Here is a 12779-nt window from a genome sequence, read left to right as displayed (position 1 = left end):
GCCTCGCTTTGGGGACTGGCACTGAAGTGGACCTTCTTTTTCAAACTTTTTGTTGCCCTTAACCAGTGCTCTTCTTACATAGAGAAAATAAGAATTACATTAAATGATTTCCTAGAGAAAAATTTTCACTCGCTTATGGCCTATGACACAATGTAATGCTCATTATAGTTAGTCTCTGAAGTAAAATTAGTCATGTAATTTGACAGTTAAAATTATTTAGGATTAAAAAAAAAAAAATTGTAGCGAGCGTGGTTGTATACTGTAGGGTCTGCCTTGCGCGGCTTACAAACTGACTGGTACAGGTGGAGACAAAATGGGTTTGTATTTCACTTTGATGCCTCTTCTTACCCAGTTTATATTTTGCAAGATGCAACGTTTGATTTCGGTTCTGGAAACACCTTCAGGCAGAATGAGGAACACAACTTGCGAAATTTGATACCCTAAGGAAAAAAAAAAAAAAGTAAGATGAAGAGAAGAAAATCCGTAGGGAAACGAACGTTTGGCGGTTCCAGCTATTATTATTATTTTTATTATTATTTTTTTACATTGGATTTTTATTTAATTTTATTTATTTTTCGTACACTAGTACTTTTCATCTATAATGTAGCAGTATATCAGTAGTGTCAGAAAGTACTTGTATCTATGCTTATGATGTTCCTTTATCATTATTATTATTATTATTATTATTATTATTATTATTATTATTATTATTATCAAAAAAACTACAAAACACTACAAGAAGCTTTTTTTTTCCCCATTTGTGATGGCAGGCCAAGGTGTTAACATATCATTATGGGCTACATGCCAGACCTTATCGAAGTCATTGGTAACATTTTGTAGCACAGTGTGGTATTGCTTGCCATCAGAAACATAATATTTTTTCATAAGGTTTAATTGTAGGTTGCCTGGAATGAATGCGGAAGGATAAAATCGAATGCTTGTAAGGACGCCGAGAGTCGAGGCTGAAACATGGAACAATGGATCAGGAGAGAAGTGTTCACTTAATATACTGAAGATGGAGCACCCAGGTGAGGAACATTTAGGAGATAACATGCATTGTTATCGGTGCAGGTCTGCCCTCTCCACAAGTCCGCCCAAGGGAGTAAAATGCTCTTGATTTAATCGTAGGGAATATGTTTGTGTGTGTGTGTGTGTACATCCTCTTTTTAATGAAGGAAAGCAACTTGCACCAACTTGCACGTGTCAGTGATACCATTGCAACCTTGGCAAGGCACGAACATTATCCCCTTATGTGACAAACAAGAATATTACTACCATTAATTAAGCAGTGTGTGTGTGTGTGTTACCTAATGAACATAATGAAGATCAGATACTTAACCTTGCAGCGCTTCATAGACTGGAGAGATGTGAACGATGGTTGCTCCTCGATGCAGGATGGACAGATAAACCAGCGGGTAGTCTGTATGGTTCAGTGAGTAATACATTACCCTGTCACCCAGACCGACCCCTGCTGCCGCCAGTCCGGCCGACATCCTCGGCACTAACTCACACAACTCAGAGAAAGTTCTTTTCTTCCCGGTCTCTGCATCCACCTAGGAAAATGTTCAGTCATAAAAAGAACAAATCAGTGATAAGGGATTTCATTTTTTATAAAAATGGAAGATATTAAGTTACAAACAAGAAACCTAACAATTTATATACCTGAAATTAAGAAAACTTGAGGTCCGTCAGTTTTTTTTTTTTTTTTTTTTTTTTATGTAGGAGGGACACCGGACAAGGGCAACAAAAATCCAATAAATAAAAAGCCCACTGAGATGCCAGTCCCAGAGAAGGGTCCAAAGCGATACTAAAAAAAACTGAAGGACAGGTGTCTCGAACCTCCCTCTTGAAAGAGTTCAAGTCATAGGAAGGTGGAAATACAGAAGCAGGCAGGGAGTTCCAGAGTTTATCAGAGAAAGGGATGAATGATTGAGAATTCTGATTAATTTTTGGATTAGAGAGAGAGATAGAATAAAAATGAGAGAAAGAAGAAAGTCTTGTGCAGCGAGGCCGCGGGAGGAGGGGAGGCATGCAGTTAGCAAGATCAGAAGAGCATGAAAATAGCAGTAGAAGACAGCTAGAGATGCAACATTGCGGCAATGAGAGACAGACCGAGGACAGTCAGTTAGAGGAGGTGATGAGATGAAAAAGCTTTCGATTTCACTGTCTAGAAGAGCGGTATGAGTGGAACCCCCCAAGATATGTGAGGGTGAGAAAAACTGGCGGAGACGATCTCAGAACATAGAAGCTGTTTTAGCTAGTTTCCAGTTCAGATTATAAGTAAAGGACAGACCGAGGATGTTCAGTGTAGAAGAGGGAGACAGTTGAGTGTCATTGAAGAAGAGGGAATAGTTGTCTAGAACGTTGTGTCGAGTTGATAGATGGAGGAATTGAGATTTGAGAGATTGAACAATACCAAGTTTGCTCTACCCCAATCAGAAATTTTAGAAAGATCAGAAGTCAGGCGTTCTGTGGCTTCCCTGCGTAAAATGTTTACTTTCTGAAGGGTTGGACGTCAATAAAAAGACGTGGAAAAGTGCAGGGTGGTATCATCAGCGTAGGAGTGGATAGGAAAAGAAGTTTGGGTTAGAAGGTCATTGATGAATAAGAAGAGAGTAAGTGTCAGGACAGAACCGTGAGGAACACCAATGTTAATAGATTTAGGAGAACAGTGACCGTCTACCACAGCAGCAATAGAACGGTCAGAAAGGAAACTTGAGATGAAGTCACAGGGAGAAGGCTAAAAGCCATAGGAGGGTAGTTTGGAAATCAAAGCTTTGTGCCAGAATCTATCAAAAGCTTTTGAAATGTCCAAGGCAACAGCAAAACTTTCACCAAAATTTCTAAAATAGGATGACCAAGACTCAGTAAGGAAAGCCAGAAGATCAACAGCAGAGCGGCCTTGACGGAACCCATACTGCCGATCAGATAGAAGGTTGTCAAGTGATAGATGTTTAAGAATGTTCCTGTTGATGATAGATTCAAAAGCTTTAGATAGGCAGGAAATTAAAGTAATAGGACGGTAGTTTGAGGGATTAGAACGGTCACCCTTTTTAGGGAATAGGCTGAATGTAGGCAAACTTCCAGCAAGAAGGAAAGGTAGAGATGTTGACAGACAGAGCTGAAAGAATTTCACTAGGCAAGGTGCAAGCACGGAGGCACAGTTTCGGAAAACAATAGGAGGGAGCAAATCAGGTCCAGAAGCTTTCCGAGAATTTAGGCCAGCGAAGGCATGGAAAACATCATTGCGAAGAATTTTAATAGGTACTCGCAACATGAAGTAGTCAGTGAAGTGGGTGAAAGGGAGGAACAAGCCCTGAATCATCCAAGGTAGGGTTTTTAGCAATGGTTTGAGCGAAGAGTTTAGCTTTAAAGATAGATGTGATAGCAATGGTGCCATCTTGTTGAAATAAAGGAGGAAAAGAAGAAGAAACAAAGTTATTGGAGATGTTTTTGGCTAGGTATCAGAAGTCATGAGGGGAGTTAGATCTTGAAAGATTTTGACATTGTTAATCTTGAAAAACATAAAAATTAGGGATTAGAAGAAATACCAAGAATGTTGGTTGTGTCTCAAAGACGTTCAGGAATACGAGTAGGATGTTGCAATTATTGTACTAATTCGTGGAGGATAGTAATGTTTACCAGGTTGATCAGTGATGGGAGAGGAAAGCTAGAGCTGATGGTGAACTTTGAAATATCCAAGACTGGAGCCAGAATGTACTCCACTTTGGAAGTTAAATAGTAAGAGTTTTTTTAGTCAGAAAAGTTAGACGAGAGGTGTACAGCAAAGATAAATTTAGTTTGAGAGTGACTGTAGTCGTGGCCAGATGGAAGAATGTTCAAAAGATTGAAAAGCATGGACACAACAGCAAGTTAAACTGTTCCTCAGACAAGAGGTGTACAGCAGAGATAAATTTAGTTTGAGAGTGACTGTAGTCGTAGCCAGATGGAAGAATGTTCAAAAGATTGAAAAGCGTGGGCACGACAGCAAGTTAAGTTGTTGCTCATAAAGGCGCAATATCCAGGGTTGCGTTGAAAATGATAAGAGAAAATGATGGAATAGAGGAGCAGCTTTGAATTGCGTCAGACACCTGCGTTTCCGTGAGGAAAAGATGAAGTTTAGTAGAGGAGAGGTGGCGTTCCACAGATTAAGAATTAGATCTAAGGTCGAGAATCTTGTAGACGTTAATGAAGAAAATGTTGAGGGCAAGTCAAGACACTTAGTATCGATAAAAGGAGAAAAGAAGACTGGCCTGGGAACATTTGTGGTTCCCTTCCCAGACTGGGACCCGAGGCTGGTGTAGGAGTTCCCATTATAAACTGGTCAAGGGTGCCCGTGTATTAGCTGCATGGAGAGTCGTGTGAAGGAAGAGAGTTGTCTTTAGAAGGCAGGCTGTGACTGCCCCCTTGTGTTGTGAGATAGAAAGGGAAATGTTCAGTGAGGTCACAACTGGGTCACTGGAAAGTTTACAGCACCCCTTGATCCAGTATGGAACCGGTCTAGTGCTCGAAACCTCATTGGGAATAATTACACTAGGTAAAAAAATTTCACTTTTGCCTTGTCCTTGGCCCCAAACCATAATTTTCCAGTTATTTCCATCTAAACAAAATAAAAAAAAGTTATTTTGATCATAAAACTTTGCTTTTGTGGTTACAACAATGAATTTACATTTCTGCCTTATTTCATTATAGTACGTGTTACTATTGATTTTTATGTCAGATAAAGACCTTTGCAAAATCTCAATTGCTTATCTAATTGCTTTTGAAATGTTTCAAATAAGTTAAAACAATGAAAGAAGGAATATAAAGAGTTCTAAAGACTTTTAATTCTAATAAGATCATTCTTGAATTGACCAGATCTAGCAAGAAATTTATGATATTTAGCAGAATTTGCTTACATTTTAGAAATCTCAAATCTTCCAGAATGTCCTATCAGACACTTTTAGAAGTTTCTAGAACATTTTAGAACATTCTATTCAGTGTAAACATTTCCAAAATATTTTAGAACTTTCTAGAAGACAGTAGAAATTGGTAGAAGTATCAAGAATTTTCTAGAATGATTCAGAATATTCTAAAGTAGGTTCAAGAATATTCTACAAATATTGAGAACATTCTGGAACACATTCTAGAATACTGCTTGACAATATAAAAATAGGGGCTTGCAGACCACCAATCAGTTCTCCTTTGGCTGCCTGAGAAGACATCACAAGAGGTGAAATGGCATGAAGAGGCTGCAATGATTCTCCAGATGCATTCTGCTACATGTGTGTGATCAGTTCATCAAGACAAGAGCAAAGAAGTTCTCTGTGACAGCATCTGGAAAAATGTGGGAAGCTGCAATTACAAAGCATATTTTGCTGTGCCAGTTGGGGACCAAGACAAGACCTGGGCACCTCATTTTGCTTGTGAGCATTGTAAGAGAATACTAGAAGGTAAAATAGCTTTTAGTTTTTGAAGAGTAAAATCCAATTAAAAATTAAGAATAAAAATAAAATAAGTGTAACAGAAACTCATATTGTTCTTTTACAGGATGGTATAGAGAGAAAAACAGAGCCATGAAATTTAGAATATAGCGTAAACCTACTGATCACTCAACTGACTCCTTTTTCTGCGTGGTGGATCCTTCCAAACGCCAAACTGGGAAAAATGCACCTGCTGTTTTCTATCCAGAAATTTCATCTTACATTGTACAAGTACCACACAGTGCTGATCTTCCTGTACCAGCTCCTCCAGAAAGAAGTCAACTATCAGAAGAAAGCAGCAATTCAGAAGCACATATAGATTTGTAGTTGAGAGGAATCCTTACTACCCAAACCAAAGAGACCTCAATAACCTCATCAGAGAGCTTGGTTTGATAAAGTCAAATGGTGAGGTTTTGATTTCAAGGCTGGAGGAATAGAATTTACTTCATGACAGTGTGCAAGTGACCAGCTAAAGAAAACATCACAGACATTTCTCCAGCTTTATTACATAGGAGAACAAGCTATGCTATTGCAATGATGTACCAGATTTGTTTGATGCTACTGGAACTGCTTGCAGTGCAGATTAATGGAGTCTCTTCATTGACAGTTCCTCTGTAAACAACTGAAGCCTCAGGGTCGCTACCCCTGCCTCTAAATGCGGAGGGAGTATGACTAAAAAAAAAAAAACTCACTCCCTGAGCTGAAATGGACTCAACATTCACGTTCTAGGAAGTAAAGGGATCAACGAACGCCACACAACATCACGCAATATACTGGCATACTGGCGATCAGAAGGTTTTAAAGTGATAGATGTTTAAGAATCTTCCTGTTGAGGATAGATTAAAAAACTTTAGATAGGCAGGATATTAAAGCAATAGGACGGTAGTTTGAGGGATTAGAACGGTCACCCTTTTTAGGAAACTTCCAGCAAGAAGGAAAGGTAAATGTTGACAGACAGAGCTGAAAGAATTTGACTTAGGCAAGGTGCAAGCACGGAGGCACAGTTTCAGAGAACAATAGGAGGACCCCATAAGGTCCACAAGCCTTCCGAGGGTTTAGGCTAGCAAGAGCATGGAAAACATCATTGCGAAGAATTAATAGGTAGCATGAAGTAGTCAAAGGGTGGAGGAGAGGGAGGAACAAGCCCAGAATCGTCCAAGGTAGAGTTTTTAGCAAAGGTTTGAGCGAAGAGTTCAGCTTTAGAAATAGATGTGATAGCAGTGGTGCCATCTGGTTGAAATAGAGGAGGGAAAGAAGAAGAAGCAAAGTTAATGGAGATATTTTTGGCTAGATGCCAGAAATCACGAGGGGAGTTAAATCTTGAAAGGTTTTGACATTTTCTGTTAATGAAGGAGTTTTTGGCTACTTGGAGAACAGACTTGGCATGGTTCCGGGCAGAAATATAAAGTACATGAGATTCTGGTGATGGAAGGCTTAAGTACCTTTTGTGGGCCACCTCTCTATCATGTATAGCACGAGAACAAGCTGTGTTAAACCAGGGTTTAGAAGGTTTAGGACGAGAAAAAGAGTGAGGAATGTATGCCTCCATGCCAGACACTATCACCTCTGTTATGCGCTCAGCACACAAAGACGGGTCTCTCACAAGGAAGCAGTAGTCATTCCAAGGAAAATCAGCAAAATACCTCCTCAGGTCCCCCCAACTAGCAGAGGCAAAACGCCAGAGGCACCTTCGCTTATGGGGATCCTGAGGAGGGATTGGAGTGATAGGACAAGATAAAGATATGAGATTGTGATCGGAGGAGCCCAACGGAGAAGAAAGGGTGACAGCATAAGCAGAAGGATTAGAGGTCAGGAAAAGGTCAAGAATGTTGGGCGTATCTCCAAGACGGTCAGGAATACGAGTAGGGTGTTGCACCAATTGCTCTAAGTCATGGAGGATAGCCAGGGTTGTAGGCTAGTTCACCAGGATGGTCAGTGAAGGGAGAGGAAAGGCAAAGCTGGTGGTGAACATTGAAGTCTCCAAGAATGGAGATCTCTGCAAAATGGAAGAGGGTCAGAATGTGCTCCACTATGGAAGTTAAGTAGTCAAAGAATTTCTTATAGTCAGAGGAGTTAGGTGAGAGGTATACAGCACAGATAAATTTAGTATGAGAGTGACTCTGTAGTCGTAGCCAGATGGTGGAAAACTCGGAAGATTCAAGAGCGTGGGCACGAGAGCAGGTTAAGTCATTGCGCACATAAACGCAGCATCCAGCTTTGGATCGAAAATGAGGATAGAGAAAGTAGGAGGGAACAGAAAAGGGGCTACTGTTAGTTGCCTCAGACACCTGAGTTTCAGTGAGGAAAAGAAGATGAGGTTTAGAAGAGGAGAGGTGGTGTTCTACAGATTGAAAATTAGAACTTAGACCGCGAATGTTGCAGAAGTTAATGAAGAAAAAGTTGAAGGGGGTGTCAAGACACTTAGGGTCGTCGACAGAAAGGCAATCCGACCTGGGAACATTTATGGTCCCCTCCCCATATCGGGACTCCGAGGCTGGTGTAGGAGTCGCCATGATGATTTTAAAATTTTTGAGTGAAGGGTATGTGTGTTATTAGGTGCTTGTAGTTTTGTGTGGAAGAGAGTTGTCTTTAGAGGGCAGGCTGTGACTGCCCCCTTGTGTTGTGAGACACAAAGGGAAACGTTCAGTGAGGTCACAGCTGGGTTTAATGATAAGTTCACAGCACCCCCTGAACAGTGCTTTAGACCTCACTGGGAGTAATTATTGTTTCGGCAGGTGTCTACTGCCTCCTCTTGCTATGTTCAACGAGTGGCCAAGATTAGATAGAGGCAATGCTTACTTTTTTTTTTTTTTCTGCCAGAGCATGTTAAGATCGGTCCACTTTCTCTCCCATTAAAGGCTTTCATCGATCATTGCAATGTTACCGATGTTACGAGTTCGGTCATGGGAGGAACAACTGTACAAATAGTCCTCTGTGCGGTCACTGCTCTGCCCTTGACTCACACTTTAGTCATGAATGCGAATCAGAACCTTATTCTTCTGCAGAGAAGCTCATCCACTACGTTCTCTACCATGTTGGAGGTACCGTCTTGAACAGGACATCCTTAAATTGGCTAATTCTCAATTCATTAGTCTAGGAAATGCCAGGCAGGAAGGATAGTGGGACAAAAACATACGCCTCCTCACTCCACTTCAGTTCTACCTCTACTAGAGGTAATAAGGCTGTAACACCTTCCCGCCTTCTTCAGCCATCAATCAATCAATCCCGTTTTTGTGAGGATATCTCCCCTTCAGTTTCCGCCTGCAACAAGTTCCCTGTTTTGGAAAGTGTCATCTCCTCTGCATCTTCAGACGAGCCCTCCACTTCATGTTTAGCCAAGCCCTCCATTTCGTCTTCAGGAAAGCCCTCCACTGCATCTTCACCAGCTATATCTTACAGGCTCCTCGTACAAAAGCTCACATTGCGGAAGTCCACGCCTCCATGGATTCCCAAACACGAACGACTCCCAAGACCTTAAGCCTCCACAGACACATACTGACAACTTTTCCACGCTTCCTTCTCACTCTCACCAGAAACGTTCCCGGGGGTCTGCAGAGTCCCTAGAAAAATCCCTTTGGGAACGTCAGATGAAGTTATTAATCAAAGTGATTTCTCTACATCCAAAATGGATATGGAGGATTTCTCTACCTAAATTCCTAATCAGTTCTCCTCCAGGAATGATACCAATTCGTCTAGGCCGAGGAATCCTCCTCCGGTCTTTTCAGGAGTTTCAGAAACTCATTTGTGGGTAGCTATCCCCACACAAGCTACTCAATCTCAGCTTTCTGTGGCTACAAGCAGTGTAGGTCCAACAACGTTGAACATTATCAGGACGTAACTGAAGGATGTAATCTTAAGTTTGTGGAGAAGGCTGGTCTTTTAAACAAATTTTGACTTGTTTATTTTATTTTTGTATCTGCGCCATATGACCGCGATGATGGGATGTTGCAGCGCCATAAACTAAATCAATCTATTTATTTTATCAGTAATATAGTATTGGGTAGAACTTTATCCTTGCACTGGGAAAACATGGAGGCAATTGAGGAAAACACGTAACGAATAACACTGGATCTTGGGACCTGGGTCAGTGTCTTGGGCAGGTATTGAACAACGCCAGATACCTGGGTCAATGGGGTCAGTGTCTTGGGAAAGGGACGAACTGCTAGACACAGTGGTCTGAGTCACTGCGGTCAGTACCCCCTCACTTAAAATCAAACTAATTAATTGAAACATTACTATACCAACCCTCTCATTTTTAGCAATTAAGCTTTTTAAGTTTCTTCCCATTTCCTTTCTTAATGTTTACGTTTTTTAGTAGTTTTAACATTTTTAGCATACAATTTCGTTTTTAATATCAGCATTTTAAACTGCAATCTCTGTTGCTTTTAAAGGTTTGTAGCGGTGCCATATTACCGCGATGTTCTGGCGCCCCAACTTTAATTAATTAATCAATCAATCACTCAATCAGTGGTCGCAATCCTTTGTGGGATGATGACGCTGTCAACCCTCGTAGTTCTTTACTTTCCTCTTTATCCACCAGGATACAGGATTAGAGATTTTAAGTTCGGGGGACATGACCCATTTCCATAGTCAAACCGGTACTTTCATAACAATAGATTCTCTCTCTCTCTCTCTCTCTCTCTCTCTCTCTCTCTCTCTCTCTCTCTCTCTCTCTCTCTCTCTCTGTACCTCTAATTCCCTTTTTGATTTTAACTGGAAAGTTTTAGCATACCTATATGGAAGCGGTCACTTCCCAATTTTATTACAGTCAACTGATTTTGCGCCACAGTCACGTCCTCTCCGTTGGCGTCTACATAAGGCGAATTGGCAGCTGTTCACAGAACTTAGAACCCTTGCTCTCTTAGTAGATAAGTTAAGAAATTGTGATGAGGCTGCAACATACTTCACTGATGTTTTACACTCTGCTGCACTTCAGTCCGTCTCCAAGAGTTCTGGACGGTTTCCTAAACGTTCTGTTCTCTAGTGGAATGCGGATTGTACAGGTGCTGTTCGAGAAGAGCGTGCTGCCTTTTCTCACCTTTGACGGCATCGTGGAGATATCCACTGCTTGGAGGCTTTTCGATAAGCGTGTGCCCGTGCCCGTCGCACCTTAAAGAGGTCTTGGCAGGATTCTTGGAAGTTATGTCTTCTCCATCACAGTTTACTCTCCAATCACCAAGGTCTTCAATGGGGTCCTCAAGATATGTGGGGGGTATCCTACACCTCCACCTGTTGTGTTCCATGATTGAGGGACGGTGGCAGATGCTAAGACAGTTTCCGACCTGCTTGCTGAGCGTCTCCAGAAAGGATCCAACTGCACCTATGGCACTTCATCTTTGACGTTGCAAATCGCTTGGCGTCAATTTTGCCTCCCATGGTGGAGAGTCTTATAATGTCCCATTTTCTTTACGCATAACTTTTTCCTAGTGCCATGATTCATCCCATATTCCTTTTTCGCCCCACATGTTCGATGAAGCTCTTACCTTTTTACTTGACGTCTATAACTTTATTTGGAATATCGGTGATTTTTCATCCTCTTGGGATGTTGTAATTATTCCCATTCCAAAGCTTGGAAAAGATCATCAGTTAACCACTAATTAGCGTCCAATTTCCTTTACTTCATGGATTTATATGTTGTTGGCAAGGATGGTAAATGTCACGTTTATGTGGTATTTGGAGAGAGGGAGTTACTTATCACCTGTTCAATATATTTTTAGGAAAATGTGCTGTCTTTGTCTGATGCTCTTTTATCTCTAGTATCTTCTATATATGAAGCATTCGCCAGTAAGCACCATAATGTCACAGTATTTTTTGATTTGGGGAAAGCGTATGACACATGTTGGTGCCACGGGATTTTACTTATTCTGTTCTAGTTCGATCTCCGTGGCCGACTCCCTATTTTTATACAGTAGTTTTTATCTCATCGTTTTTTAAGAGTACTGATTGGGGCCGTTCTGTCTGAAGTTCTCCCACTTGAGGTGTGCCACAGGGAAGTATACTCAGTGTCGCCCTTTTTTCTGTAGGTATAAAAAGTGTCACTGATGTGCTTCCAGAAGGAGTTCGTGGTAGCTTGTATGTCGATGACTTGTCAATCCCTTTCTGTGGCCCGAATGCCTTTGATTGCGAGGAAGTTGCATTTCGCCTGCAACTCGGGGATTTCGTTTCTCAGCTTCGGAAACTATAGTCTTACATTCATACCACTTTTGTGGTGTTCAGATCTCCATTTATATGATAGAAGAATTTGTGTGGAGGAAACTCGTTTCTTGGGACTTATATTTGACAGGATATGTAGATATCCTAGAGTTGGTTATTGACAATTCCCAGACATTTCTCTCTGTGGCCCTGATATTCTTTATAAGAACAATTTACGAGATTTTGAGTCTCGTGCATTATCCTTGGAACATTATTCCACACATTGACTCAATTCCTGTATTTATGGACGGATCAAAATCAGACAATGGAATCGGATTTGGTGTTCTTTCCTTCCTTTATTCGAGGCGCTAGCCTCCTCGGTGTTGGTTCTCTTTTTACGGCAGAGCTTTCTACAATTATCCAAGCCTTAAGAATTATTTTTTAATCTTCTCGTCTCATATTTCACTGTTTTTAGCGACTGTTCTTTCGGTATTCAACATTTTAGCCCTTCTTCCCTTCATCCACTTGTTTTATTGATTCTTGAGTTGCTTTACCTTTTACAGCGTAGAGGCTCCCACGTCGAATTTTCCTGGGTCCCTGCACATCGGAGTTGGAGTTCCGGGGTATAAGAAGGCCAATAGACTGGCTAAAGAGGCGGCAACTCGAATTCCTGCTTCCACCCTCATTCTCTTACATGACTTATACTCGAGTATATGGATGGCAGTTGTTTCATGTTGGCAGGGCAGGTGGGAGGATTTGGTTGTCACCACTAAGACGGGTGAGATAACTTCAGTAACTCCGTTCATGGACGTCCTTGTGTAGGAGCGCCATTCAGAGACTGCACTGGCCTTTCTCCGGACGGGTCACACACGTCTCACTCACGGTTACCTCACGTCCCGGGAAGTCCATTTTGTAATGACTGTTTATTAGTTACCCTTACAGTGCGACACTTTCTAGTGGAGTGTCCCAGTCTGGTGGAGTTGCAGGAGCGATATCTTTTCCGCTGTCGTGATGAGGAAGAGACCTTCCAGATATCTGAGTCAGCAGGGTCAGTGTCTTGGGCATGTAACGAATAGCGCCAAATATCTGGGACAGTGGGGTCAGTGTCTTGGGCACGGAACGAACAATGCCAGACACAGTGGTCTGGGTCAGAGGGGTCAGTGTCTTGGGCACGGAACGAACAAT

At 41.5% G+C, this 12779-nt stretch overlaps 1 protein-coding gene across 2 annotated transcripts in view; it reads right to left on the bottom strand.

Moving 5' to 3' along the window:
- Window positions 1–12779, bottom strand: part of LOC135092733 (uncharacterized) — a 94283-nt gene that overhangs the window by 61787 nt on the left and 19717 nt on the right. For both annotated transcript variants that reach the window (XM_063991388.1, XM_063991389.1), the window contains exon 3: window positions 1340–1553. In XM_063991388.1, coding sequence (XP_063847458.1) covers window positions 1340–1553 — 214 coding nt within the window. The remainder of the gene's footprint in view (window positions 1–1339; window positions 1554–12779) is intronic.

The sequence above is a fragment of the Scylla paramamosain genome, chromosome 40, assembly GCF_035594125.1.
Source record: "Scylla paramamosain isolate STU-SP2022 chromosome 40, ASM3559412v1, whole genome shotgun sequence".
Classification (NCBI taxonomy): Eukaryota; Metazoa; Arthropoda; class Malacostraca; order Decapoda; family Portunidae; genus Scylla; species Scylla paramamosain.
This window is presented reverse-complemented; position numbering and strand designations above follow the sequence as displayed.